We start from the raw sequence: 22,691 nt of genomic DNA on the forward strand, positions 1-22,691 counted from the left end.
TGTCAGTTTATTTTGTTCGCCAGATCTCACATATTAGTGAGATCACGTGGTATTTGCCTTTCTCTGGCTGGCTTATTTCCCTTAGCATAAAAATCTCCCGGTCCATCCACGCTGTGACCAAGGGTAAGAAGTTTATTGTGTAAATGTACCACAGCTCTTACCCACTCATCCACTGATTACATCCCGCCTTAATCTCATCTTGCCCTCACTTCACCGTAGCCTGCATTTGAGTGACTAGCACACTCAGAATTATTCCAGTCAGGAAGAGGAGAACCATTTGATTTATGAATACAGTTGAATGAAGTTTACATTTCCAAAAGCAATTCCTGGGGGCAAAAGCTGGAGTCCTTGCATTTGCAGAGAGAAGCTTCCCCCCCCTCCATTTCCTTTCTGAAAACGAGAGTGTTTATCTCCTTGATGCAGAGAGTCTGGTACACTTGGAGGGATTCAGGGCATAGGTTTGCTTGCTTTGATATCGATATATAGTGTCGATTTCTTATGTTCTCAAAGTTTGGCCAATTTCTCATAAAATGGCAAAAGCTAAGCAAGTATCTGTTCCTCAAAATTCAGTTAATGTGTAGCTTCATTTGCATAAACATATTACACTTTTGAAATTATTTCAATTACTACATTTTTAATTATAGTATAAATATATTAAATTTTTATATGGAGCAATCATTTTATGAGGAAGCCAAGTTAATGCATTTTTATATTCTTTCACCAACCGTCTTCAGATATGTAAAAGGCAATCCTATATAATAAAAGGCTCATATACAAACAGACCAAACAGTGGGACAACCAAACAACCAGCCGCTATGATGTGCACTGACCACCAGGGGGCGTATGCGGAATATGGCGGGCGTTGGCTGTGGCGGGATGGACGAGCATGTGAGCAGGGGTGCTGGTCGCTGTCATCGGGGTGAGCTTCTAGTGTTTACTGAAAATTATTTGCTCCTGCGCAGTGTGGTCCCGCCGGGCACCTGCACCTGCACCCACTGCCGGTGCCTGGTGCCAGTCCAGATCACTCAGCACCATCAGATGGTGCAAGCAGCAGCTGCAGGCCCTAATCGCCCCTGGGGGCTTCTCTACTTCCTCCTGCTCCTGAGGGGTGATCAGGGCAGTAGCCACCACTTGCACCCACTGCTGGCACCAGGCCCAATTGCTCATGCTATCAGCAGGTGCAAGCAGGCCTGGCACTGTCAGGCTGAGGGTCCCTGTCCCCTTCCGGGGGACCTCTAGCCAGCTCCGTCAGAGCTGTCCCGAGTTCCCCGAGGAGGCAGGACCTGCGGGGCCTGGTCAGCTGTCGGCGGTGCCCATCTGTCCAACCCCCGGTGCAGCTCCTCAGGCGTCCGAGATGCTGAACAGCTCCTGCATGAGGGGCGTGGCGAAGGGGTGGATGTCGTGGATGCGCAGCAGCCGCTGGGTGTGCTGGGCGTTGATGCTGCGGAGCTCGGTGAGCCTGGCCATGATCTTCAGGAACAGGAACCTGCGGGCCGGCCAGAGGGGGGGTTGGGGTGCGGCCCATCCTGGCCCCACCTACTGCCCCGGGACCACCCTGAAGTCGCCCAAGCTTGGGGGTCTTCATCTCAGAACGTTTGGCGTCAGCCCAGGGAAAGGCTCCGTTGAATTACGTAAGCTTGACTTTCAGCCCGTGGGCGAGAAGGTGGGGCAGCCTGGGGGACTGGAGGTGCTGTACCCCCATCGGCATCTCTGTGTACGGGAGATACCCGTGGGAACACGCAGGTATTTCAGGCACCAAGTGCACAGGCCCATTTGTGGGGAAGTCCCTGCGTCGGCTAATGGCTGGGGTGAGGATCGAGTGCAGGGGCTATGGAAGCAGGGGTTGCAAGCAGCGATCCCTTCCGGATCCAGTCTGGGATCTCGTGCCTCCGTTTCCCCAGGATGCCTCCTAGTCCCGCACAGGGGAGGACTGAGCAAATGAAGACACAGCCACTGCAACACCCCGAGATCCTGAGCTCCACAGAAAGCCGGGGCAGGCCAAGCAGAGGCGGGCATACGCTGACACCAGTGTACACCTGCTGGCCTTCGGCCTCATGGCTGGAGCCTGTGGGCCGCTGAGGCCCCAGGAAGGGTGGAAACCGCTGTCTGGCCAAGCCCTAGGAGCCTTCCTCCCGTGGGTGGCAGAGAACAGACTAAGGATTTCCCGCCTGGTTTGCTTGTCCTTTTTCTGGGAGGCGTCAGGCAGTGCTCAGAGGGTGGGCTGTGGACTTGGGCCACTGCCAGCCCCACCTGCGCCTCCGTCCCTGCAGGAGGGCGGTGGCACCACTGGGTGGGCCTGTTTTCATGACGAACAGTGATCGTTCCTGTAAACGGCTTGGCAGGGGGGCTGGCACTTCCCAGTACGTGACAGCTATTATAGGTGTACTGTTACCGTTGTTATTGTCATATCTTTCTTACCAGGTGGTCATTGCTGGCTATTGCTAGAGACGCTACCGAAACTAGTTTGGCTCAGTGGATAGAACGTTGGCCTGCGGACTGAAAGGTCCTGGGTTCGATTCCAGTCAAGGGTATGTACCTCGGTTGTGGGCACATCACCAGTAGGGGGTGTGCAAGAGGCAGCTGATCTATCCCTCTCTCTTCCTCTCTGTAAAAATTCAATAAAATGTGTTGAGAGAGAGAGAGAGAGAGAGGGCCTGTGGAGCCTCAGGAGACTGCCTGGCTGTGCCAACCACGGAAGGGAAGGCCGGGGCAGACGGGAGCTGGGCCTCAGCAGCAAGGTCCCGGGCGTGGGGCTGGAGCCCAGGCTGACTGGTCAGGAGACCTCCGTGGAGGTCCCAGTTCAGGGCCCCAAAGCCCTGGCCCTCAGAGCCTGCCCCAGAGAACCTCCAGCCGTCTCTCCCAGAAGACCAGGACAGGGGCCTGGCAGGCAGGGGGGCACCCCTCACCCCGCCCGGCGTGCTGCTCACCGGTGGCCGGGCTGCGGGCGGTGGTGCTCGATGTAGGCCTTCAGGGCGATGGCGAAGCGCTCCTGCAGCTGGTCCACCACGCTGCGCTGCACCACCCCGGGGCGGTCTGTGCGGAGGGAACGGTGTGTGCCAGCGCGGCCATGGGCAAAGCTCCCAGCCCAGGGAGGGCGCATTGCCTGGCAGCATCTTCCCCCGAGCAGAGACCCCGGGCAGGGAACTGAGGGGAGCGCCAGGAGGACTGGCATCACACATCCCCCACCCCTACCCCTACCCCTACCGCTATCCCCATCCCACCCCGAGGGAAGGCTCAGGAGAAACCAGCAGGGCCCTACCCTGGCTGGGCAGTGAGAGGGGCAAAGCCACCGGGTAGGACCTTACCTGGGGAGGGGAGGGGAGGGGAGGGGAAGAGAGGGGAAGGGAGGGGAGGAGAGAGAGGGGAGGGGAGGGGCAAGGATGAGAGAGCAGGGAGTGGGGGGAGCTAAGAGCTGAGGGGGTGGGAGCAGGCCTGGGGGCAGGGGGGCCGGCGGCCGTGGGGCCCCACCTGGGGAGAAGAGGGAGATGGCCTGCATGAGCACGTACTCCTCCTCGCGCAGCCGCAGCTCCTTCAGCATGTAGTGGAACTTGAGCATGGGCTCCAGCAGGAGCTGCTGGAAGCCCCCTGTGGGTGGGTGGGGGTGGGTGCGGCGTGAGGGCCCAGCCCAGGCCTCCCTCACCGAGGCCTTCTGCCCCGCGGCCTTCTGCCCCGCGGGCCCAGGACACGCACATCCTGGCTCCGCTCCTCTCTCCTCCCGGCCGGTCCCCTCCCTCCGCCCGGGGCAGGCGGGCGGCTCTGGGCACCTGCGGGGCCTTCCAGGCAGTAGGACAGCCGGCCGCACTCCCAGGTGCCCGTCTCCGCGTTGAACACCGTGTTGAACCTCAGCTGGTACAGCTCAAAGGCGGCGCCCTTCAGCAGCGAGATCTGGTCCTCCATGGGCAGGTCCCTGGCAGCGGGGAGGGTGGGGGGGAGGCTGGGAGGGGAGCCGCCCCTGGCCAGCCCCTCTCCCACAATCCAGAGATCGGGGGAGAGGGCAGGGGGGATGGGCTCCTACCGTGAGGATGACTCCAGTTGCTTTGGTTTTCTCCAACCTCTGCCCCTCACGACCCAGCCAAGCAGGTCACCTCTCCCGCCCCTTCCTCCGGCCTCCCCTACCTCAGGGACTCCCCACGGGAAGATGGGGCTTGGCGTCCCTTCCAGCCTAGCCCCCTCCCCTCCAACTCCCTGCACAGCCGCTGACCCACAGCCGACGCCTTGGCTTCTGGTCCCTGGCCTCATACTTCCTGCCTCGGTTTCCCCACTTATCCCAGAGCCTTTGAACCCACCGGCCATTGTCTGCTCCTTCCCATGCCCACCCCCCGCCCAGTCCCCGCGTCCCACCTGAAGTGGGAGATGACCTTGGCGAAGTTGATGATGCCTTTGAACATGTAGGTGGACATGTCGGCCATGTGAGGCAGCAGGGAGAAGATCTCCTTCCCGCTGCCCTCGGCCGGGGGCTTGTAGTTCCAGACGCTGCCGTCCTCCCCCCGCAGCTGCAGGGACACCACCTTCAGGGAGGACAGGTCTTCTCGGATCTTGCTCCACTTGGTAGCTTCTTCCCCGAGTGGAGCCTGCGGAGAGCCTGGGAGCTCGTGGCCACTGCTGAGCACCTCCGGCAGCTGGGACCGAGAGGAGGCGGAGAGAGGAGAGGGAGACAGCATGGATTCTCCCCAACAGGGTCCCACACAGGCCCCAGATGGGCACCCACAGCGGCAGGCTTGAGAGGATGAAGGCAGAAGCATGTGTGTGTGCGCGCGCACACACACACACACACACACACACACACACACACAGCGCTTGCTGCTTCTCCCTGGTCTCCCATCAGGTGGTGCACTTTCTGGATCTGTGAAATGATGTCCCTCACATCCCTGCCCCATCAGACATGGGTTTACTTCCTGCCCCTGGGGAGGTGACAGGGCCAATTCCTTAGCTGTGCCCCAAGCATCCCCCGCCCTTATAGTTGGGAGACCCAGGGAAGGGTCTACAGATGGAAGGGACAGGCTCCTGGGGGCCCCGGCTCCCGGTTTCCCGAGCCAAGCAGTCTCCCGGGACACTGTGAGCATCGAAGGGGAGAGGGTGCAGAGCTGAAACGTGGCTGACGGCGCTGAGGTCACTAATGTTTCTGGAATCAGTAAAACCAGTTCACAGATGTCAGACCTCCTGCAGGCCCGGCCCTGTTTTCATTAAGCCCTGAACCCCAGCAATCCCCGGACAGCTCAGCTTCTGAGACTCCACTGATGGCTCAGGCCCGGTTCCCACCTGCTGCAGAAGGAGGAAGCAAAGGTTCTCAAACCGAGCATATGTTGGAACCCCTGGGGGTCTTGTCAAAATACAGGCTGTGTGCCCAGCCTCCAGTGTCTGAATTGGAGCCTGGGGGCATCTGAGAACTTGCATTCCCAACTAACAAGCCCCCCGGGGGCTGCTGCTGGCTGCAGGGGCCAGTTTGGGGGATTTCTGGGAATGTGATTGGGGTTTGGAGGAGCCGGCATAGCCACTGAGCCACGTGTAAAGCCTCATACCCGGAAGTTCTTGAAATGGGCGAAGGTGGTGTCAAAGGTTTTCATCTGAGCGTCCATCAGCTCCCGGATCATCGCCCACTGCTCTGCTGTCAGGCCCTTGGCTCCCAGGGGCTGCGTCCCAATCTGTTCTCGCTTCTTCCTGATCAAGGCCCGTCTCTGCTCCACGGCTGCGTCCGACATGATCACTGCAGGGACAGCCAGGGCAGGCTCAGCTGCCTGCGGGAGCGAGGCCGCCTCGCCCGCCCAGGCAGCAGCAGGGGAAGAGCTGCTGGCGGGAAACCCAGACTCGTGAGGGCAATGGCTCCTCTGGAGAAACACTTGGGGGAGGACAAAGGGATGAGGTGCGGCCGGTGTGCTGCCCACGACTGCGGGGTTTGTGACAACTTTGTGGAACAGAGGGAAGTGCTTGGCTTCAGAACCAAAAGGTACTAGGTTTGGTGACAGCTGGGTTTGGTGACAGCTGGGTTTGGTGACAGCTGGGTTTGGTGGTAGCTGGGTTTGGTGGTAGCTGGGTTTGGTGACAGCTGGGTTTGATGATAGTTGGGTTTGGTGACAGCTGGGTTTGGTGACAGCTGGGTTTGGTGGCAGCTGGGTTTGAGTGACAGCTGGGTTTGGTGACAGCTGGGTTTGGTGACAGCTGGGTTTGGTGACAGCTGGGTTTGGTGACATCAGTGACCTTGAGTAAACTCCTTAACCCCTCCTGCCTTCAGTTTTCTTCTTTGTAATCTGGAGTGGCGGTGCTCACCTCCTACTGTAGCTCATTGCATGGGAGGTGCCTCCTGGTTATGTATGTAGGAGCTACATACACACACATATGTATACATCGACATGTATACATCTATATCAGTGTTTCCCAATCTTTTGACATATGTGTATCCCTTCTATAGTTTTTGTAATGCTGAGTACCCCTCGTACTCATGAGAACGTAGAATTAGGTGCAGCTAAGCTCGGTGCAGTGCATATCCCCACCAAACTCCGGTGTAACGTGTACCCCCACCAAACTCTTCCCGTACCCCTGGGGGTATGCGTAACACACTTTGGGAAACACTGGTCTATATGAATATATACTGAGTGGCCAGATTATTATGATCTCTGAATGCATAATAATCTGGCCACTCAGTGTAAATCCTATATAATAAAAGGCTAATATGCAAATTGTCCCCCTGACCAGAGTTCAACCAGCAGGCTGGCTGCCCAACTGCCCATGTCCCCTTCCCTCTGGCCAGGCTGGTCGGACCCCACCCATGCACAAATTCATGCACCGGGCCTCAGAGATCATCATAATAATCTGGCCACTCAGTGTATAGATAGAGAGAAGAGGGTGGGCAAAAGTAGGTTTGCAGTTGTATGAATGATAGAATAATAAATAAATGATAGCCTGGCTGGTGTGGCTCAGTGGTTGAGCATTGACCTATGAACCAGGAGGTCATGGTTTGATTCCTGGTCAGGGCACATGCCCAGGTTGCAGGCTCAATCCCCAGTGTGGGGTGTGCAGGAAGCAGCCAATCAATGACTCTCTCTCATCATTGATGATTCTCACCCCCACTCTTTCCCTCCCTTACCCTTCCTCTCTGAGATCAATAAAAAATATTTAAATAAATAAATAATAGAAGAATAAACTCTGTTTTCTATACTCAAACTGTAACCCTACTTTTGCCCGCCCCTATATATTCACCCCTACACTCCCTGGAATGCGGTAAGTGTTCAGTAACCGGCGCCGGGTGGCATGTATTGCTGTCTACTGCATTCGATACCGATAAGACTCCTCAGAGTCGCCCAGGTTCTCCGGGCCTCCAAGCCCTTGGAAAGCTGGGGCTGCTGCTTAGCAAGAAATGCCAACCCACTCAATGGATAGAGCGTTGGCTTGGGGACTGAAAGGTCCCGGGTTCTATTCCAGTCAAGGGCATGTACCTTGGTTGCGGGCACATCCCCAGTGGGGAGTGTGCAAGAGGCAACTGATCGATGACTCTCTCTCATCGATGTTTCTAACTATCTCTCTCCCTTCCTCTCTGTACAAAATCAATAAAATATATTAAAAAAAAGAAAAAAAGAAATGCCAACCCAAGCACTTCCCAAGGAGCCTCCGGCTTCCCTCTCCCGAGTTCGCCTCCCTCGATTTGCCTAAAACGCCACAAGGGCAATTACAAAGGGGACCAAGAGTCACAAGGGCACTGAGGGGAGAGAAGGGCATGACTCTGGCCGGAGACGCCCACCCACCCAGCGGAGAGGGCAGAGGTGCCCCCATCTGTCCTGTCCCGGGAGGGCCGTGGTGCGGGCAGATGGGCTGCAAGCCCCGCTCCGTGTGCCTGCCCGCCGCTCACAGGCCACGAGCTGCCCAGGGACCCATGCGCGGGCACACGCCTCCGTGGTGCCCGTGGGCATACACACACCCGAGGCCCCAGCCCGCCCGGCACCCCCGCCACTCACTCTCCTTCCTCATGCCGCTCTCCAGGCACTTGCGCAGGCGGCAGGCCTGGCACTGCCGCCGGGTCTTCTGGGTGATCACACAGGTGCCCTTCCGGAAGGGGCACCGCAGCCGCACGTTGCGTTTCATGGCCCTCCTGTGCGGACAAGGGGCAGTGGTGGGCGGGGGACAGGCCGCACCTCCCTCTCCCTGCCCTTCTGTCACCTCTGTGGGCCTGCCTGTCCCTTGAGACAGGTGGGGCTCACAGGAAAAGAGGGGGCTCCCATCTTCCCTGAGGTCGGAGGTGTGGAGGGCCCCGCCCCTGCCATGTCTGGGTGCCTGGGCCCTGGCTCTAGGGTTTGTTTCCATTCGTCTGTCCGGCCTCCAGGAAGTCAAGCTTCCGCCCGAAGAATGCCCGAGGCTCCCAAGGGTGACCCCCCGGGTGGGAGCTGCTCTCAGCATGCCCTGCCCTCCACAGGGGCCAACGGAGCTCCCTCACAATCCTTCCTCCCTGTCTCCCCCACCCACACACACACACACACACACGCCCACCCCTCCCTTCCTGGTCCGCTTCCCCTCCTGGTCTGAGCCCTGCACTGAGCTTCGCCCTTCTCTTTCTTCTGCTGGACAAGCTGAGCCCTTCTGTGTGGGCCGGGCTTGCTGTGCTGGGACTTTTCAGTCTTTTAATTGTTGGACTATTTGCCTGTTTCTAGGTGAGCTTTCTATCACATTCTTCATTTATTTTATGCTGTTCTTCCTTCACAACCGCTCTCTAAGACTGATTTGAACACTTGCATTTGGGATGTTCACACCCTTTCCTCTTTTACAGGCTGAATTTCTATTTTACTCAGAAGGTATGGAGAAACAAAGGGGTGTCTTAGTAGAAGGAGACCTTTCTCAGGAAGGAAGACGGAAGACGAAGGATTCCTCTGAGATGCACATGGCTCTCCTGAGACTAATGAGGAGGCCTCCGGATGGCCCCGGCCCACACTCTGAACCTGGGAGACGGGCAAGCGGCAGCCCGGGGGCCCAGTGGGCTAACGCAGAGCCCCAGTAGGATGGGGCCCAAGGGGTCAGGGTGGCCGGTGGGGAAGGTGCAGGGTACTCTACCTGAAGAAGCCCTTGCATCCTTCACACGTCATGACATTGAAGTGATACCCAGTGGCCTTGTCCCCACATACACGGCAGATGTGGGGCTCCCCGCCCCCTGCCTCGCCGTTGGCGGCGGGCCTTCCCGGAGTGGAGTCTGCTTCGCGGCAGTGCTCAGGGTCATCGTGGTTCCAGCTTTCTCCAGGTCTCACCTCCAGGTTGGCTTCCGGCCCTCTGGGACTAGGAGTAAAACAGCCTCAGGTCAGGAAAGGACTGGACAGGAATGGGCTGAGGCTGTCCCCACTGGGGACTCAAGAGCTGGCCTGTCGAGGGAGAAAGGGGGTGGGTGGGGTTGCTATAAAGAGAGAGGTAACCATCTACGAAAGCTGGAGGTCATTTCCATGGCAGAAATCCAGGGCCTACTCAAAAAAAAAAAAAAACACAAAAAACCCCAACTACTCAGTCACAGAGAGTGTTCCACAAGCAGAGACTGTCACAGGAAAGGACATTTTATACACAAGGCATTGTTTCAGAGTGCACATTAGAGGAAAACAACCTGCCTTCCTTTTTCAGCTTCAGTCAGGAGCCACTAGGAAGAGCAGAATCTGGGGCTACGAAGATGGTTGGCAGACATTCTGCACATAAATGGTCAACTGTGGACAAAGGAAAAGTAAGATGACACTCCCACTGTGATCAATATAAATCCTGGTCCCTAGAAGGGAAGTGGTGCATAATTACAAGATGTGTGAATCATGGAAGCTCAGTAGATGGCACACACCAAGAAGATAAGGAATGTGTCTAGCCCAGCCGGCTTAGCTGGGTTGAGCGTAGATCTATGAACCAGGAGTCCACGATTTGATTCCCAGTCAGGGCACATGCCCAGGTTGTGGGCTGGGTCCCCAGTATAGTGCGTGCAGGAGGCAGCTGATCAATGGTTTTCTCTCATCGTTGATGTTTCTATCTCTCTATCCCTCTCTTTTCCTCTCTGAAATCAATAAAAATATTTTTTCAAAAATGTCTCTAAAGAGACTGAAGAGAGACATCTACTTAAACTGTGTCTAATTAAACATTCCCCAATTCTTTAATAAGGAGGCACTAGAATTAATGACAGAATCCCACTCTCTAATATTGGAACGACTTTTACTTAGTTTTGCCTATAAGTTTTCTGTTAAATAATTTCCATAGTCCATTCTTTCATATTATGAAGCTCCAGGTAGAGAACTCTGACATTCTCCAAAGATGGTCCCCAATAAACCTCACGTCCCGAGCCTCACCCTCATGCAGTCCTCTTCCAGGATGAGTCTGGGATGATCTTGGACTTGCTTGAAGCAATAGAATGTGGGGAAATAACAGTGTCATTCCCAGGCCTGAATCATAACAAGGCCTGGAGCTTCTGCTTCTCCCCTTTGGGGAGCCCGACATCACCATGTGAGAACGTCTGGCTACCCTGCTGGGGGGACCACACAATGAGGCCATGTGGAGAGAGAGAGCCCTGAGATGACACACATGGGAGAGACCCAGCTGCCCAGGCTCCCAGCCATGGCCCTCCCCCTCCTCACCCCCCGCCGAGCTCAGGACATGTGATGGAGCCTTCTGGGACATCCCAGCCCAGGAAAGCATCCATCTGATGCCATGTGGAGCGGAAGAACTCCCAACAGGGCCCTGTCAACACACAGAATTGTGAAGAAAATAAAATGATGGCAGTTGTAATCCTGTAAGTTTTGGGGAGGCTTGTTGCATGGCAAGAAATAATGGAAACAGATGGTGCCGGAAACCAATCATTGTCTCACTAATATTGATAGAAAGAGGCTGGTCAACCTTGAAGCTCTGAAAGGTCAGAGCCAACCACTCCCTATCTAATTGAGACAATGGTAACTGAGGCAACTTCCCCATCTTGTAATCATGTAAATCCTTACTGATACGATAATCCGGCTTATTACCTGCATAAGGGCTCTGGGTGTTTCCCAAAGCTGCTTAAGGGTACTGGGTGTATCCCATAACAGCCTCAATAAAAGGGATAGCAAGGCCAGAGCCTAGAGAGTCTTCCCACTAGAGGTTCACTCCCGCCTGGCTCCCCATTTGTCCCAAATGAACTCTTTTCTAGTCTCTCTCCTCATTTTAGAGTGCTGCCTCCTCCAGAAACCGGACCCTGAGTGGGCTCTGATCACACGGGTCATGTTAAGGGTTCACACAGATGGGGTTCAGCTAGCAATAGATCTGAACTGGGTTGGGGGATGCCAACTGACACCCCCAATTCTGATCCTGTCCCACGCTTACATCAGTCCTCCTTAGAGAATGGTGCCTGGTGGGCAGGACAATGGCAATGACTAGGTGACTGGTGTGTGCCAGCCAGGTCAGTTTTGTATGAATTTCATGACCAGTTAGGCTGTGCTGACCTGAGGCGACTCCTGCCCTCGCTGTGCTGGGTGGCAGCTAGGCACTGGAAAACCCTGGGAGCAGATTCCCCCAGAGCCTCCAAGGAGCCAGCCTGGCAACACTCCGAGTTTACCCCAGGGACACTGGCTTTGGACTGCGAACATCCAGAACTGCAAGACACTGAATTTTGTATTGTTTAAGCCACCACGTGTGTGGTATGATTTTGTAAATGTCATATAAAGAACAGATAGATAAAATCTTCCTTCTAGCATTTATTTTATTTTTTTAGCCCCATTGGTGTGGCTCAATGGTTAAGCTTTAACCCTTGAACCAGGAGGTCACGATTCCATTCCTGGTCAGGGCTTGATCCCTAGGAGGGCACTTGCAGGAGGCAGCCGATCGGTGATGTTTGGTGTTTCTCTCTCTCTCCCTTTCTCTCTCTGAAATCAATTAAAAAAAAAAAAACAAAAACGTATTTTTAAACATGTTTTGCATTTTATTGTGATAAAGAGAAAAATTTCATCTTCACAATTGTTGAGGATTGTTGGCAAGCAGCTCACCTCTACCAAGATGCTTTCGCATGAGTCTTCTTATCTGGAAGAATATTCCATAGATTGACTTCTGGCTCCACACGTTCCCCTCCTTCAGCCTGGACACCTCAGGGTGTGCTGATGCTGTGAGGCCCCTCGGGCTCCTTGTCTCCCTGTCATGACGGCAGGTGACCAGGAGGAGTGTGCCTTCTTGGGGCCCATTTCTACATGGGATGGCTGGCGGGAATGAGCTCTACATGAAAGTAACTGCAAGCATCTGGAAACACACAAGCTCAATGCACCTCCAGCTTAGCTACCTTTAGCCTGATGCCCAGTTGCCCACGGACATCCCACCACAACTTGACAGTGGAAGTAAAAATTAATCTAAAACCCACTGTGGTTAACTATCGTGCTTTTTAATATTTTATAAAAGCGTATGACCCTGGGAAGCAGCCTGTGTAAGGGAGGGGCCCAGAGCCTAGGCTTCGATCATGTAAATCCATCTCTGCCAGGGTTCTGTTGTGCCTGTTCACTCAGCCTCATGAGCCGCTGGAGTCTCCAGGGGAGGTGCCCGCTCAGACCAGCAGCACAGCCTTTCCTGCTCAGACTCTGAGTTATGTTTGATTATTGACGTCAGGCCCAAATGCCTGATGAAAGTGGCAAAACAAGAAGTCTTTTACCATTTGCAGCAGCATGGGTGGAACTGGAGAGCATTATGCTAAGCAAAATAAGCCAGTCGGAGAAAGATAAATATCACATGATCTTACTCATCTGTGGGATATAATGATCAACATAATTTGATGAGCAAAAATAGATTGATCTAGAGACAAATGATAGGGAAGGAGGAGTTAAAGAGCAACCAAAGGACTTGTATGCACGCATATTAGCATAACCAATGGACACAGACACTGGGCAGTGGGGGCTTGCCCGGGGTGGGAATGGCTGAGGGGGGGATCAATTGGGGAAAAAGGAGACATATGTAAAACTTTAGACAATATTTAAAAAACAAACAAACAAGTCTTCAGAGAGGCCCTCCCGCTGATCTGCAGGGCAGGTTGTTGGCCTTGCCCTTAACCATGTACTGCCATTGACCCTGCCCTGCCTCTCGCCACTCTGCTAACTCTGTCATCTTGATTGAGTGGCAAGGATTGAACCTACTTTTCCCTCTGGCAGCTCTGAGGAGAGAAGAGTGAACTTTGGCCAGAAGAGAATTGTAAAGTGAGACCTGAGGTTTTGCAAAGATATACATCAAATAAGCTTTAATTTTTAGCATGATAGAAAAAGCTGTTACTTCCCTCTCCATGGTATCTATAATAATAAAAGCATAATATGCTAATTAGCCTGGACAGCCGGAAAAACTTTCCAGACGTCATCCCAGACGAAGCTGTGGTGGCGGGGGCTGAGGCAGGGGCAGTTAGGAGTGATCAGGCAGGCAGACAGAGGTGATTAGGGGCAATCAGGCAGGCAGGCATCTCCCGAGAGGTCCCAGATTGCTAGAGGGTGCAGGCCAGGCACTAGTAGAGATATAAAAAAATTGGATACCAGTTGCACAACAATGTAAGTATACATAACATTACTGAATAGTACACATAAAAATGGTTTAAGTGTACAATGTCATGTGCTATTTTACCAGAATTTAAAAAAATAATTACTTGTAACTAAATAAATGTTGATAGGGTATTTAAAGAATACTAAAAGAGAAGCTAAAGTGTTAGTGCTGTGAGTGCCCACAGGTTCCTGCCTGGCCTCGCCCAGGAGGTCTCACACCCATGGAGCAAGGGTGGGACGTGGGGTGGGAGAGCCGGAGCCGAGGCAGAGAGGAAAGCAGCAACAGCGGTGAGAAGCAGTTCTGTGAGGAGTAACCTGGTGACCAGGCCAGTGAAGCTGTATTTGATCCCACTTGACCTCAGTGTTTGTTTTTTTTAATATATTTTATTGATTTTGTACAGAGAGGAAGGGAGAGAGACAGAGAGCTAGAAACGTTGATGAGAGAAAAACATCGCCACGCTGCCTCTTGCACACCCCCTACCGGGATGTGCCTTCAACTAAGGTATATGCGCTTGACCAGAATCGAACCCGGGACCTTTCAGTCCACAGACGGATGCTCTACCACTGAGCCAAACTGGTTTCGGCTTGACTTCAGTTTTTAGCCACAATTGAATTTCTGTGAGGCTGTGTCCGTGGCAATGGTTGACTGCTGCCTTCCTTCCCCTATGTCTGCTTCAGAATTCCCACGGCTGTGGGCACAGAGACAGGGATTCTCCAACTGGACTGTGCACACAAGTCATCTGGGGCTGGTCAGACGCACATTGCAGTCAGTCCCCAGGTCTGGGCTGGGCTGAGCTCCTGCCTTTCCAGCAGGTGCTGACGCTGTGGCCCAGAGGGCGCACTTGGAGTAGCAAGGATCTGAGAATCCAGCCACCCATCAGGGAAACGGCTGCACATAAAAAGGTTGTGAGGGAGATGACCGAGGGCGGGCAGGCCATAGAAACATCTTCAGGATTTGCGAAATACAGTGATCACACAGGCATGTGAAATGACTGGCATCACAAATTGTTGTTGAAAGTCAATATACACCTGGGGGTGACAGAGACAGCCCTTCCCAGGAAAGGGGTGTGCAGGGGAGAGGCAGGTAACATTTGATTCTCAAATGGGTTAAATCAAAAGGCTTTGGACCCAGGCCACTGAGATTAGGGGGAGGAGAGAGTGGGCAATTTTGAGTTGAAGCAACAAAGGGTCTAAGTGAAAGGGGGGAAAATGGTAGAAAATAATGGTTTTAGTGATAGAAACTATTGGATACAACAGGATTATAATATGTGCCCGCATGTTTTATATTTGTTTTACAAGGATATGCATAATATACATATTGTATTTTATTATATGTATATATCTACAAACATATCCATATATGTGTCTGTGTGTGTAGCAGAACTTCTATATTGATATACTATCGGGTCTAGTAATAATTAATGTCGTTTTTAAACATTCGTTTAAAATCTTGCTTGGCGTTGACTTGTATTGACATAACCTTCAAACACGTGGTATCTACAGAACGTGTGAAGTGTAATTAACAAGTTTTGCTTGAAAAAGTTTGTGTTTAATAGTTTGGTTTCTGTTGCAAAACTAGGGCTAAGAAGATGGCGGATGAAGAGCATATTCGGCACTGCATGCTTTACGAGTTCCAATTAGGAAGAAAAGCAAGTGAGGCTGCAAAAAACATCTGTAGTGCTCTTGGTCAAGATGCAGTTAGCGCCAGAAAATGCCAGCGTTGGTTTGAGAAATTTCGCGAGGGAAATTTTTTGTTAGATGACAAGAGTGGTCGAGGCCGTGTGTCCAATTTTGATCAAGAAGCTCTTCAAGCTCTTTTGGTGCAAAATCCTCAAATTACCCAACAAGAGCTTGCGACAACTTTAAATTGTTCACAAAAAAACAATTTCCAATCAATTGCGTGCACTTGGCAAAGTCCAAAAGTTTGGAAAATGGGTTCCTCATGAGTTGACCGACAACAACCGTAATCAAAGAGTCACAATTTGCAGTTCGCTCCTCTCTCGTCAAAACCGTTTGCCGTTTTTAGAGCAAATTGTTACCGGAGATGAAAAATGGGTGCTGTATGTTAATTTGAAAAGGCGGCCTCAATGGTTGGACAAAAATGAGGCTCTGCAGCCCAAGCCAAAGCCTGACTTGCATGCGAAAAAAGTGATGTTGTGTGTTTGGTGGAATTTTAAAGGAATTCTTCATTATGAACTTTTACCATCTAACCAAACCATTACAAGTGCAGGGTATAGTGCCCAATTGGAAAGGTTAGCCCAAGCTTTAAGAGAAAAAGAACCCGCGCTGATTAATCGGAAGGGCGTAATTCTTCACCACGATAACGCATGACTGCATACTGCAAGAATCACTGCTCAAAAACTGCGCCAGTTGGAATGGGAAGTTCTCCCTCAACCTGCATATTCTCCTGATATTGCCCCTCCTGATTACCATTTGTTTCGTTCTTTGCAAAACTTTCTTCTTGGAAAAAAATTTAATAATGAAGAATGCCTCAAAAATGCATTGACCGAATTTTTTGTATCAAAATCACAAGAATTTTACAACAGAGGGATTAAAATGCTTCCTGAGCATTGGGCACAAGTAGTAGAAAACAACGGCAACTATTAAATTTTGTTGATTAAATTTTGTTGTATTGTTTAAATAAATTCGATTTAAAAAAGTATTAGAAAACTACATTAATTATTACTAGACCTAATAAATATGTATTTCAGAAGATGAAAAGGAAACAAAGCAGGTAAAGGGAAATTACATTCGAATTGAATTTCTAGAAGTCAACAGTGAAGCTTATAAAACTGTTGACTTTGTTTAATGAAGGGAGAAGCTTGGTTAATTCATTAACTCGCATTACACAGGTTTTGATGTTTACAGAATGATTTCAAAATCATCATTTCCTTGCGAGGTCGCCAGAGCAGGCCTATCCCATGTTGAGCAGGGCGGGGCAGCTCTGATTTCCCCTTTCACACGTGAAGACACCCGGGCTCTGATGTGTGTCCACATCAGGAAGGCTCTAAGTGACAGAACGTCTTTCCTTTTTCCTTTATTGCGAGTCTTCCGACTGTGCACGTCCCATGTCAATTAAATTTCTGTCACAAAACTCCTGGGGATAAGATGAAGTCCTATATTTTAATTTTTTTTTGAAGTGGGTCAAATAGTGTGAGCAAAAGTCTCCCCTCCTTGGTCCTGGCTGGGAAAGACCCAGAGGGACCTGGGAGAGCAGGTGCTATCGAAAACACGAGCGGCCAGCTGTTACCTTCAGGGCCATAAAGGAAAGTTGGCCTTTGTGTCTCCCAGGACACCATCATCAGTTCCGAGGGGTCGGAAAGTTCATTCCTAGACTGGATCAGGGTCAGCCCAGTTCTAAAGTACACGCTGTGCCCTCTCCCAATATTTAACAGGGTGCACTGACCGCTGACTGAACTCCCTGTCTCTCACATGCCTGTGCAAGGCTCTGATTGCCTACGGTTTTGTAGTTGGACTCCTTGTTTGGAATTCATAGAGACCCAGGAGGATGGTTTCCTATATTACATAGGGGTTTAGATGTGTATCTTCATCTTAATTTTCAGTTGGACATTAGTTTGCTATTTCAATGTTTCACAGACGTTCAGGAGGTACGAGAGATGGAAGAGCAAGTCCTGAGTGTTGTCCCCTTCATATCACACCACAGGCCCCTGTATGCAAGAAGAGTCCCACAGACATTTATACAACCCCAGCCTCCGAGAATCCTGCAGAGAAGTCTCCAAGAAATATGAGTTCACAGCATATAATAAAAATGGATGAAAATCAGGAGCATGACAAGAATACCTAAGGCATATCAATGTAAATAGTACATCCAGAATTGTGCCATGTACAACCCACACAGCTATGTCAGCCCTGAGACTAATCTTTCTCATGGCTGTTATTCAGCATTGTGTTGGGAGGCTAAGAAAGACCAATATATATTAGACTGTGTAAAGATTAGAGAGGAAAGAAATTCTTGTTATACATATATTATACAAGAGGCCCAGTGCACAAAATTTGGGCATGGGTAGAGTTCCTAGTAGCTGTCATCTGGCATTTCAAATTTTTTGAAGTGGGTTGGCAAAGGACAGACACTTCAATAAATGGCTATTGGGATAATTCAGAGAAATAAGTTCCAGGTAGACTGATGACCTATTTTTTAAATGACAGAAGTATTAGAGGAGAGTATGCTAAATGTCATTGGAAGCTTGGAAGTTGAGATAGCTCTTTCTTCAATAAGATCCTAAGAGCAAAATTTATAAAGGAGAAAATGAGTAACTTCAACTATATCATAATAACAACAGCATAACAATAATAGCAAATACTTCTATTGACTAAAAGCAGAATGTAAACAAAGTTTAAAAAACAAATTACAGACTTAGAATATTTAGCATATGTATATCAAAGAATTAGTATTAAGAAAAAAAAAAACAAAAAAACATCTGAGGCTTGCCTGCACCCTGGGCCGGCCCTGGGTGGCTGGGGGGCTGAGGGTGGGTCTGGCTGCACTGTGCACCTGCTGCCCCCCTGGATAGGCTGAAAGGACTGTGGGACTCTGACAAGGCTGAGGGGACTGGAGGCCTCCATCTTGTGGCTATGGGACCCTCCATCTTTGTGATGGCATGAATGCCAATTTGCATATTCCCTCTTTATTAGATAGGATTTTATAGGATATGACAGGCAACACAGAGCTGACTAAACTATTGTTACTAGGTAATAGTTTTATAAAATTATAACTTATGGCATGCTCCCTATAAGAATGAAAAAGCAGTACAGGTAAAGCAGAACTCTCCTTAGCCATCCTGCCATCCTCCTCTAAAGTAACTCATATATCCATTTGGTTTATTTATTGCCAGATGGTCTCATTTGCTTTCAAATATACTTATATGTACTAATAAACTAGATGTCATATTCTCATTCTGTTTTCCCACTCAATAAACTTTCCATATCCATATTCCACATGGAGACTGTCCAGATCAGTCTGTAGCTCTATCTCAATTTTAACTGCTACACGTTACTGCACACAGTACAATCCTTTTACTAATATTTAGCCATTACCCTATTCATAGGCATGTAAGCTGTTTCCAAGATTCCACTCCTACCAAAATGCTACAATGACCTCATTGTATGTGCCTTCTTGTGCCCATGTGCGAGTGTTTTTCTAGAGAATATGCTGAGACATTGAATTGCTACATCATGAGTTGTGTGCATTTTAATTTTAAATACTGTCGAATTGCCCTGCACAGTGTCTGCACCAGTTTATACTCCCACCAGCTGAGAACGCTAGTTAGTACTCCTTCACACCCTGATGCAGCTGCCCAGCTGCCCAGCCGCCCAGGGCCAGCCCAATGTGCAGGCAAGCCTCGAATGTCGGCTGCCCAGCTGCCCTGGGCTGCTCGAGGCTCAGGTAACCAGGGCCGGCCAAGGCTTGCACTGCCAGCAGTGGCAGCAGCAGAGTTGTGATGGGAACATCGCCTTCCCCTGATTTCCGGGTTGCCTCCTGCCCCTGAGGGCTCCCAGACTGGGAGAAGGGGCAGGCCAGGCCGAGGGTCCCTCTTCCAATGCATGAAGTTTTCATGCCCCAGGCCTCCCTCTAATAAAAGCATAATATGAAAATCAATTGAATGGTTGGACAGTGGAACAACCATCTGAATGATGATCTGGACAACCATCCAGGACCACACTATGACACCCACTGGCACCAGACCAGCCAAGGCGAGTGTGATGCGATTGGTCAGAGACTTGGCCATGGCCCCACAGAGGGAGGCTCAGGACACCTGCCCGCAGGCTGTGGCAGGTGGGCGGGGCCTCCCTCTGCAAGGAGAAGCACAGGTCCCGGATGCCAGAGGGAAGCCGGTGCAGGCCGCTGGCGGAAGGAAGGCCTACTCTTGCACAAATTTTGTGCATCAGGCCTCTAGTTTATTCCATGATAGAGGAATGGCTTGAGACTAGGAGTTGGCAAACATTTTCTCTAAAGGGCCAGATAGTTAGTATTTTGGGTTCTGGTAGCTACACTGTCTCTTTTGCAACTACTCAGTTCTGTTGTTATAGAGCAAAAGCAACTATAGATAATACCTAATGAGTGAGCAATAAAATTTGATATGTATAAAACTAAAGTTTTCTTAAGTTATTTATTATGTTTTAATGTTTTTACTTACTTTATTTTTATCTTATATGTATTTATATCATTGTATTAGTAGTTGCTATATAACTAAAACATTTTAAATAAAAAAAATTCGGTGTACGGAAAAATTATCATTCCTAATAACCAGCTAAACAAATAAGTACTAGCCTCTGAGGCCTTGTTCAGGAAACAAAAAATAATAATAAAAATAATAAATTATAATAATTATATATGTGTGTGTATATATATATGTATATATATATATGTATATGTGTATATATATATATATATATATATATATATATATAGTTTCAGAGAGGAAGGGGGAGGGAGAGAAACATCAATGATGAGAAAGAATCATTGCCTGGCTGTAGGCGGCCGAGCCTGAAACCCAGGCGTGTGCCCTGACCAAGGAATGAACCGTGACCTCCTGGCTCCTAAGTCCACAGATGCTCAACCACTGGGCCACACTGGCTGGGCTTTGCTCAGAATATTTTAGACTCTGATTAGAGACCAAACACCCAGCCCAGGGGGCCCTCTTGTTGGTGACCATTGGCCTTCCCAGCAGCAGAGGGTATGACTCTCCGTGTGGGAGGGGACAGTCCTGCCACAGCCGACCCACTGAGTCAAGGTCCAGTGACCCCAGAGGTGACTCCTCACCATCCAACGCAGAGGCGATTGAGAGCAAGGCACCTGGGCACAGCCTGTCGCAGGCCGGGCTGTGACGTGGGGAGAAGGAGGACTCAGGGGAGCCGAGCACAAGAGACAGAGGCTCAGGTCAGTGGGAGCAGGCTCCTCTCAAAGCTCGCGGGTCCAAGCCACCGCTGCCCCCAGGATGCGCAGAGTGTCTGAGGGTCCCCCCCTGAGCTGTGAGGCCTGCGACGCTCATGCTGCCATAACTCGGCGCTGGTTCCAGAGCTGCCCACGGAGACCCAGAGGACGAGGGGAGCCCGGGCCCAAGGGTTCCCGGCTCCCAGTCCCAGCGGATTTTCTGGGTGAGGAGATTCCAGCTCCGCAACACCGAGGGCCTGACTGTTTGCGCGACTCCCAGCAGCTCCCGCCTGAGGTGGCCACCGCGATTATGTCTCTCAGTGGCCAACGCAGGGCCAGGGCGCCTCGTGAATGGGACTCAGTAGTGAGTGACTGTCCTCGTGGCCCCCTGCATCCTGTGGACAGCAGCAGGGCCGCTGGGGTGCTGGCCTCTGACACGATGCACGCAGAGGCCACTGAGAGCAAGGCACCTGGGCACAGCCTGGGCACAGCCCACACTCCTTTTGCATGGAGAGGGGCTGGGGGGGAGGGGCGGGGGCAGCAAAAGGGGAAGAAACAAAAACCATACCTGCTTGGCAGTAACTTCTTTGCTCTGACTTCTCCTTGGGGGTCCACTTTGAATGATCAGGAACAAAGGGTCAGTCAGAACCCCAAGGCCCCCATTCGCTTAGTCCCTTGCTTCTCGCAGGGGAGAGCCTGCGGCTCCGGCTCCCGTGAGGTCGGGCAGTGTGTCCCGTCCTCGCCCCAGTCCCAGGTTGTCTTCCCCAGGATGTGAGCCAATCTCCTCTCTCACCTACATCTCAGGGCAGGTCAGATGCGGCTCCCAGTGGGCCCGTCTGGCACTCCTAAGTCCCAAGTCCAGCGCTCCAACCAGGCAAAGGAACAGATTACCGTATTCACTCTCATTGCGTGCCCGGGCTTTTCTCTCTCCCAGGTCTTCACTGAGAAACTCCGAGGAGGAGGGCGGGAACCTTGCTAGCATCTGCTTTGTCTACCTAGTGCTGAGCAAATGTTGTGCTTCCAAGGGTCTCTTAACGTTAGCCACTGTGGCAGAGTTATTTTAACCTTCCATCTTCTAGCCATTTCTCCTTCCTGTAAGCCACCTTCCCAGATGGGGTTTCTGCACCTGAAAGTGAGCAGAGTACTGGATGCTGCTGGTGCCAGGGGGGCCGCATGGGCATGAGAGAGACAGGCGAGGAGGAAAGAGGGAGTGGGGTGGGGGACTGAGCACAGTTCGCCTGAGGCTGGCAGCTGCCTGGCCAGGAGCAGGGAGAGTGGCCCTGGGGGCAGCAGCTAAGGGTCCTCCCCTCCTCCGAGTGCCAGCAGCCCCCACGCTGAGCCTGATCCCTCCTGCTCCCCGCCAGCTGGGAATGGCCGTTTCACCTCCTGGGGGAAAGGTGGGTTTCCCCAAAATTATCACAGCACCTTCTGTGTGAAAATTTGGACGTCCTTACACTTATTTCCTGATTTAAATTTTTATTTTGAATTATATATGTTAATCCAGCCCTTCTGATGAGAACAGCAGGACTACCAAAGTATGTTTTTTTTTGTTTGTTTGTTTTGTAATTAAATTTCTTTCTTCTCTTCCACTCAATTTGCCCCTCCCTCAGGGTGGGAAAGATTTGAGTCTTGTATTTCCTAGGGGGTCAGCATTGTTCAAGCGGTCACTTGTGGCCCTTCCCAACCGGATGCAGGAATTTAGCTGGCTGCACAGTTCACTGCCAACAGCAGGGGCTGGACCCCTGGTCACCTGCCTCCTTCTTCTCAGCAAGTCTCTGACCGTCCACGGGAGATTCTGCGAGCGCTGGGTGGCGCTGGATTATAAATCCCTTTGGTCGGGAGATTGGTTTGGGCCTTGGGCAGAGAAGACCCAGAATAAGTGAAATACTGGACATGGGTCCCTGTGGAAACAGCCCGTCCATGATGCCCGGGGGCTATCTGCTGGGATTGGTGGCACCTCGGAGACCCCCAAAGCGAGGCCCAGGGGGCCATGACCACAGCCCCAGGGGTTGAGAAGGCTGGAAAAGGTTAGAAACACACAGGAAACTTATTCCCAAGGAGAAAAGTAGGCCTTTCTGGGAGCACAGAGGGTTTTTAGGGCACGGAAAACACTCTTGTATGATACATAGGGGCAGCTTCATGTCATGACACATTTATGTAAGCTCATGGAATGCACACCAAGAGTGAGCTCTAATGTAAACTATAGACTTTGGGTAATTAGTGTGTGTCAGTGTGGGCTCATCAGTTGTAACAAATGCACTCTCTGGTGTAGATAATGAGGAGGCTGTGCAAGTGGGGGGCAGGGAGTGTATGGGGACTGTACCTTCCCCTCA

General features: G+C 51.3%; 1 protein-coding gene and 1 long non-coding RNA gene across 2 annotated transcripts; both read right to left on the reverse strand.

Annotated features, from left to right (window-relative positions):
* Nucleotides 1–614: 614 nt before the first annotated feature.
* Nucleotides 615–1,197, reverse strand: LOC123652640. Its single transcript, XR_006742086.1, has 2 exons — nucleotides 987–1,197; nucleotides 615–954 (listed from the first exon to the last, which is right to left on the reverse strand). It is a non-coding gene; the product is annotated as an uncharacterized LOC123652640 (long non-coding RNA).
* Nucleotides 1,198–1,319: 122 nt separating this feature from the next.
* Nucleotides 1,320–21,098, reverse strand: NR1I2 (nuclear receptor subfamily 1 group I member 2). Its single transcript, XM_036445473.2, has 9 exons — nucleotides 20,927–21,098; nucleotides 9,034–9,252; nucleotides 7,947–8,080; nucleotides 5,520–5,704; nucleotides 4,342–4,619; nucleotides 3,765–3,907; nucleotides 3,469–3,585; nucleotides 2,928–3,033; nucleotides 1,320–1,486 (listed from the first exon to the last, which is right to left on the reverse strand). Exons 2-9 carry the CDS (start codon nucleotides 9,063–9,065, stop codon nucleotides 1,342–1,344), a joined length of 1,140 nt encoding a protein of 379 aa, XP_036301366.1. The 5' UTR covers nucleotides 9,066–9,252; nucleotides 20,927–21,098; the 3' UTR covers nucleotides 1,320–1,341.
* Nucleotides 21,099–22,691: the final 1,593 nt, after the last annotated feature.

The sequence above is a fragment of the Pipistrellus kuhlii genome, unplaced genomic scaffold (assembly GCF_014108245.1).
Source record: "Pipistrellus kuhlii isolate mPipKuh1 unplaced genomic scaffold, mPipKuh1.p scaffold_m20_p_2, whole genome shotgun sequence".
Lineage (NCBI taxonomy): Eukaryota > Metazoa > Chordata > Mammalia > Chiroptera > Vespertilionidae > Pipistrellus > Pipistrellus kuhlii.

Bases quoted from the DNA above. Each gene is read 5' to 3' on its own strand.
- NR1I2 (XM_036445473.2), bottom strand. From the start codon at position 9,065: ATGACGTGTGAAGGATGCAAGGGCTTCTTCAG. The intron at 3,908-4,341 runs GTGGGACGCGGG...CCCCGCTGCCAG, and splicing joins AAGGTCATCTCCCACTTCAG to GGACCTGCCCATGGAGGACC. The intron at 3,586-3,764 runs GTGCCCAGAGCC...ACCCACCCACAG, and splicing joins CTGCCTGGAAGGCCCCGCAG to GGGGCTTCCAGCAGCTCCTG.